The 6,000-nt window shown below is 42.2% G+C and overlaps 1 protein-coding gene across 1 annotated transcript in view; it reads left to right on the top strand.

The window, feature by feature from the left end:
- Window positions 1-1,861: 1,861 nt before the first annotated feature.
- Window positions 1,862-6,000, top strand: part of RTTN (rotatin) — a 79,515-nt gene continuing 75,376 nt past the window's right edge. Inside the window, exons 1-4 of the mRNA XM_054285307.1 lie at window positions 1,862-1,900; window positions 2,486-2,673; window positions 3,906-4,101; window positions 5,766-5,855. Of these exons, the coding sequence (XP_054141282.1) occupies window positions 1,870-1,900; window positions 2,486-2,673; window positions 3,906-4,101; window positions 5,766-5,855 (505 nt within the window). The 5' untranslated portion in view covers window positions 1,862-1,869. The remainder of the gene's footprint in view (window positions 1,901-2,485; window positions 2,674-3,905; window positions 4,102-5,765; window positions 5,856-6,000) is intronic.

The raw sequence follows: 6,000 nt of genomic DNA, 5'->3' as shown, positions 1-6,000 counted from the left end.
TGAACACTCCCCTAGAGGTGAACTATGTAGCTCTTCCTCCTGAAGAAATGTTTTTATTTTGGGAAATGCCTGCTCCCTTAATTCCTTCTTCTTGCTGCAGAAATGAGATACTAATCCATTTTATTATTATCACAAGTATCACATGGGGTCACATAAACTTCCCACCAGTCCTATTTGAGAAAATGTGAGTAGCCCAGTGTGCATCTGGTTAGAGCTCTTCATATTTCATTGAACAAGCGTATCGTGCACAGCTAAAATGAATTTTTACTTAGTAAGTGATGCTTCTCATGTAACTGCTCTTGATAGATCCATGCGAGCTCAGCCTCCCATGCTAAACAAACCCCTGTTGCAGCAATCACAGTGCATTTAAAATTAGCTTAATAAAGTCCCTTTGTTATATTGTTCTGCAGATAGAAATACTGTCCTGCAAAATGACAGACGGGTTTGAGTTGCAATTAAGAGTTTAGCAAAATCTTGATAGAGCAGATGGAGGACATTAATATGAGTTTACTGTGAAAGAGCAGCACAGGGATGGTGACCACATGGAGAAACAGTTAGCCATAAACTCAGAGGGCAGTGACATATATCCTTTGGAAAGCATTTGCACGTGCTGCACTGCACCTTTTCATTTTTGTTGGGTGCTGATAAAAATGTAGTTTATTGTGCAATACATGGTATAACTCCCCCCCGCCCCGCCATGACTATTATAAGGCCATCTTCTTTTGTGAACCTGCAGTTATGTACAAAAAAAATTCACAAACATATACACACAATGTCTATCATTTGTCCAGCTATCATCAATTTATTTTTTTCAAGTATGATGACAAACACAAATTTTCAAAAATAAAATCAGCCCTCAGATCAAATGAGCAACAATGTACATCCATCTTTAGCATGTGCTTAAGAAATTCCTTTGTGACATAGCCTTCCATTATAGACAAAGCAATGTAGTCCTAGAGTCTAAGTTACATAAAATAGAGAACCCAAACCTTTTAATGATTCACCTCCCACTTCACCCCCTCATCGCTTTGCTTTACACGAGTCAGCAAGAGCTATTTCCAGAGTGCCGGCAGACACATCAAAGTGATATCAGCAAACACTCCATTATCACTCTAAATGTAAATTGTAGAACAGAACAATGGTTTGGGCTGGAAGGAACCTTAAATACCATCTAGTTCCAACCCCACTGTCATGGGCAGGGCACCTTCTACTAAAACAGGTTCCTCAAAGCCCCATCCAGCCTGAACCTGAACACTTCCAGGGATGGGACATCCAGATCCAGACATCCACAAAATCTCTGGACAACCTGGTCAGTGTCTCATCACCCTCACAGTAAAGAATTCCCTCCTAACATTTAATCTAAACCCACCATCTTTCAGTTAGAATTCATTCTCCCTTGCCCGGCCACTACACGCGCTTGCAGAAAGTCCCTCGCTATCTTTCTTGCAGTCTCCCTTCCGTACTGGGATGAATAAATCATCCCTGGCGTAGCTCAAGGCTATGTCCCCTCATCCTGTCACCGGTTAGTTGCCGCAGAGGAGAGGCGGGTCCCACCCGGCTACACCTTCGTGCAGGAAGATGCAGACACTGGAAGCTTTGGGTCCCTCTGCCGCCCCCCGCCGCCATCCCGCCCCGCAAGTCCGGCACCCGCGGCAGGGCGGGAGGCGCGGGGCCTCATGGGAACTGTAGTTCTCTTTGCTCCCTCGGGCGGGGCGCGGGGCGATCAGAGTTCCCGGCGTGCTTCGCGCGCAGCGCGGGGCGGCGGGCCCGGTGCGGAAGCGGGCGGACTACATTTCCCGAGGTGCTCGGCGGGCTGCTCCAGCCGGGAGGGCCGGCGCGGCGGTTGAATGCGGCGGGCGGAGCGGCGCGATGGAGCTGGCGGCTCTCGTCAGGAAGCTCGGTAATGATGGCTCCTTCCCTCCCGGGCCCTCCGCCTGCGGCCCAGCGCCGCTCTGCGGGAGCCCGGCCGCCCCTGCCCGGCCTCCGCCGCCCCTCGCCGCTCGTCTGCCCGCTGCTCTTCCACTCCTCTCCCGCGGCAGGCGCAGAGAGGGCGGCAGCGGCGGCGCTGCCCTGCGGGGACAGTCTTCCATAAGGAAATGCCAAGGGCTTCTCCTTCAGATACGGTGCCTTTCCATTCAGGGGGCTTGGGTGGCTTTTTGTTCGGTTGGTGACTTTGAGGCAGCTTTACCAACCACATACTCTGGTAGAAGTTCCGCTACCAGGTTAAATCCATAGAGGCGCATTTGGCACCGGATTGTATCACTATTATCTTACAATGTCTCACTGCTTTATAACCATGCGAACACTTGATGAGGTTGTCGCTGGTGACTGCTAATTGTATTTGTTTTCCTGGTAGGTATAATACTGGCAGCTTGTGAGCCGGCTGTTTTTCACTGCCTCTCTGGCAGCATTCTGTTTCTCCAAATAAGAAAAAAAGTTATGTCAAATAATTTTGTGCGTTTCTTAATCCCTTTTTTTTGGGCAGGTCATGAACTGACAGAGATAAGAGAGCGATCTTTGAAGGCTATTCTGTTTAAACTTGACCACAACTTGATTTCCTATGCTGATCTGGTCCACGAGAAAGCGCTTTTTCGTAACCTTTTGGAGTGGTTCAATTTCCCAGTCGTACCAATAAAAGAGGAAGTGTTAAATTTTGTGAACAGTTTGATCAAGGTATGACATACTAACATTCATTTATTTTTAAACTGTATGTTTTTAGAATACTGAAGCTAAATAAAGCTGGATATTACTTGACTTTGTATCTCCATGTGACGAGATTTTCAGAGTTTTTTACAAAGACAGGACTAATGCAGCCACTGTGTGTAGACCAAAATTATAGCAATTTCAGCGACTTCGAATGGGTGAGAGAGCTGAGAAAAATAATTTTCTCTGGGTTTCTGCTTCAATTTCTTAGCTTCTTCAGTTTCTCATCTAGTGCTTCATTTTTAACTTGGAGCATGATTTGCAGCTAAGCATTTGCATTGTTCCTGGAAAGTAAGGATTTAAACATTGTTGAAACTAATTTGAGAAAATGTTGCAGAAACTTCAGATAGTTCAGATTTTTACCTTCTTGTATTTTAATCACTAAACTGCGACTATGCAGAGTTAAAAAACCACCTGTCCTTGATACTGATGGACAGATGTCAGGGTTTAACCCCAGCCAGCAGCCAAGCCCCACAGAGCTGCTTGCTCACACCCCACCAGTGGCATTGGGTGGGGAGAGAATGGGATTGGTAAAAGGGAGAAGACTCATGGGTTTCCTTGTGCACACAGCTTTTGCTTTCCCTAAGAAACTGCCTTTGTTTCTTAGGGAAAGCAAAAGCTGTGTGCACAAGGAAAGCAAAACAAGGGATTCATTCACCACTTCCCATGGGCAGGCAGGTGTTCAGCCATCTCCAGGGGAGCACAGCACCCTCACACAGAATAGTGACTTGAGAAGACAAATACCACCACTCCAGATGTCCCCCCTTCCTCTTCATTTCACCCCTTTTGTAAACTGAGTGTGCTGTTGGAACTAGATGATCTTTAAGATCCCTTCCAACCCAGGCTTTTGTGATTCTATTATATGGAATATCCCTCTGGTCCTGGCTGTGTCTCCTTCCAAACTCCCCTGTATTCCCAGATCCTTTGTCAGGACAGCAAGAAAGCCTTTGGTTCTGTGTAAGCCCTGCTTAGCAGTAACAAAAATATCTCTTTATTATCAACCCTGTGTTCAGCACAAGTCCAAAACACATCCCTGTGCCAGCCACTGAGAAGAAAATTATCTCTACCTCAGCACGTTGGTCTAAATGAATAAAGGCAAAATATAACATAAGGATTTAAATTATTTTCTATCTTCCCCCTACTGCTCTCCATTTTCTGCCCCCATCCAGACTCTTCAAACTAACTTACTTGTCTTAATGTAGCATCCAGCTGCTGCCCAGAAAATGGTTGGAATTGGTGCAGTGGAATTCTTCTCTCAGCTTCGCTCCGATGTGGATCCAAATTTGCAGGCCATAATTGATGGGATTGTGGACAGACTGTTCTTTCTTTCTTCTGAACTCCCTTCTGGTTCTTCAGTATGTTATCAAGCTCAGTCTCAGCCTTCAGTAGATCACCCAGGTAAATTACATCTTTTGAACTGTAATTTAATTTATATTAAAATAAAGCAAATGAAAAGACTATGAGAAGCTGATGTTTTCAGGCATAGAAGGCGAACTATTCCTGAGAGATCAGTGAAGTGTGTGCTAATCAGATTCTGCCAGAGACAGAATGTGACCTTAGCTAAATCACCTGGTGGCATTCCTGTAATGGAATTCCATATCCATTTCCTCAGTGTAAAATATCTGTTTTCTATAATGTACAAAGAGCATGACACAACTTCCAAGGACAGCTTTATGGCAGCAAGTCTGTAGCAACTTCAAATAAATCTGTAATTTAGCCAGTATGCTTTGCTGCTGTTCTTTGTATAGTGGCCTCTAGCTTGGAAAGCAATTAAAGTCCTTTGAGAAAAAAAAAAAGAAAAAGAAAAAAACAATAGTTGATCCTAATAGAATGATTTTTTGCAACTACAGTAGCTGTATGCTCTATGTACTTGGTATTGGATAAGCATTTGTCATAGAAGAATACATAAACTTTCTTTAAAATGTCACATTATGTGTGAAGTGCTATTCCTTGCATCTGTTACCTACCTCATTATCTGTCTGTTACAATGATTTACATTTCCTCCTAGATGTAGTGTAACCTATTTGGTTCTCCTCTTCTGCCTTAAAAATTTTGGAACAGAGTTTGGAGGAGAAAATTACATATCATATTACATTACCTCCTGCTTATTGTGGGAAAGACAGTGCTCTTACACAGTGTGTGCAGCACTAATGACCACACCCCTGTCCCTCATCTCTGCAGTCACAGAGATAAAAGCAATTTTTGGTGGTTTCTGCACCTCTGTAATGCTTGGAGATTTAGTTCACTAGACTTATGTGCCTGGTGATTAATTTTTAATATTTTTTCCCTCCTATGCCCACACAGGGGCAAATTTTTACTTATTGTTTCTACTCTATGGAGAAGAATAATCTTCTACATGTGCATTATTAAATTATATCTTTCTGAAACTACTCAGTTGAGTTACTTATACTGTAAATTGTATGCATGTGTGTATGGAATAATCCTTATGCTTTCTAGCAGGAGTGTTATATTTTTCTTTCTGTTTCAACTTAAGTTACTGGAAGAAATGACTGTAAACTAATAACCTGGCATTATCTAGTTTTATCCTTTGAGCCAAATATTATGGTCTGCAGAGATTGCTTTTAGTGTTAACATTTCTTGTGTATTTTTTTATACAGTTTGCATATGAATGACATGAGGCAAAATACATTTATGCAAGAGGGCAACTTTCTAGGTGACCTAAGAAGACAGCGGTTTGGTAGAAAAAGATTTTAAGTAATTAATTAAAAAAGTTAATTTTGTTACTACCGAGGTAGATTAAAGGAAAGCCATTTATTTAGATGTCAGTCCTCCATCAGGCTGTGTAATTGTTTTTGCTATTGTTTGGGTGGTGTGCTAGTTAGTATAAAAAAATGGAGAAAAACAAATATGATTTAAAAAAAAAAACCCAAACATTGGCACACTCTTTTTACTCAATTTTTCTGATCATCTGAGACCATTTTATCCTATTAAGGAAACTACTTTAAAACTCAAGGGCAAGGGGGAAAAGCATAAAAATATATTGAGGAGTTTTTTGTTTGTGTGCATTTTTTAAACTTACCCCCTTTTTTTTTTTATTTTAGTTCTGCCTCAAGAGGAATTATTCACTGGATATTTTTGTCAAAGTAGAAGTCATCTGCCGCAGTTAGAAATATCTCCCAAAAGAACAGTTGGTATGTGTAGTTATAAAAGAATATGTTAATTACAGAAAGAACTTAGAGTTGTAATTTAGATGGAATTCCATTACAAATGTGGATAGCAAAATTGGCTCTTCTTTTTCCTTTTGTTACTCTGTGAAATCTTAACACCACAAAAGCT

This window comes from Melozone crissalis, unplaced genomic scaffold (assembly GCF_028551555.1).
Source record: "Melozone crissalis strain CALT ecotype California unplaced genomic scaffold, PUWL_Pcris_2 ptg000042l_1, whole genome shotgun sequence".
NCBI classification, from domain to species: Eukaryota; Metazoa; Chordata; class Aves; order Passeriformes; family Passerellidae; genus Melozone; species Melozone crissalis.
Note: the sequence above shows the minus strand (reverse complement) of the source record. Positions and strands in the feature narration are given on the sequence as shown.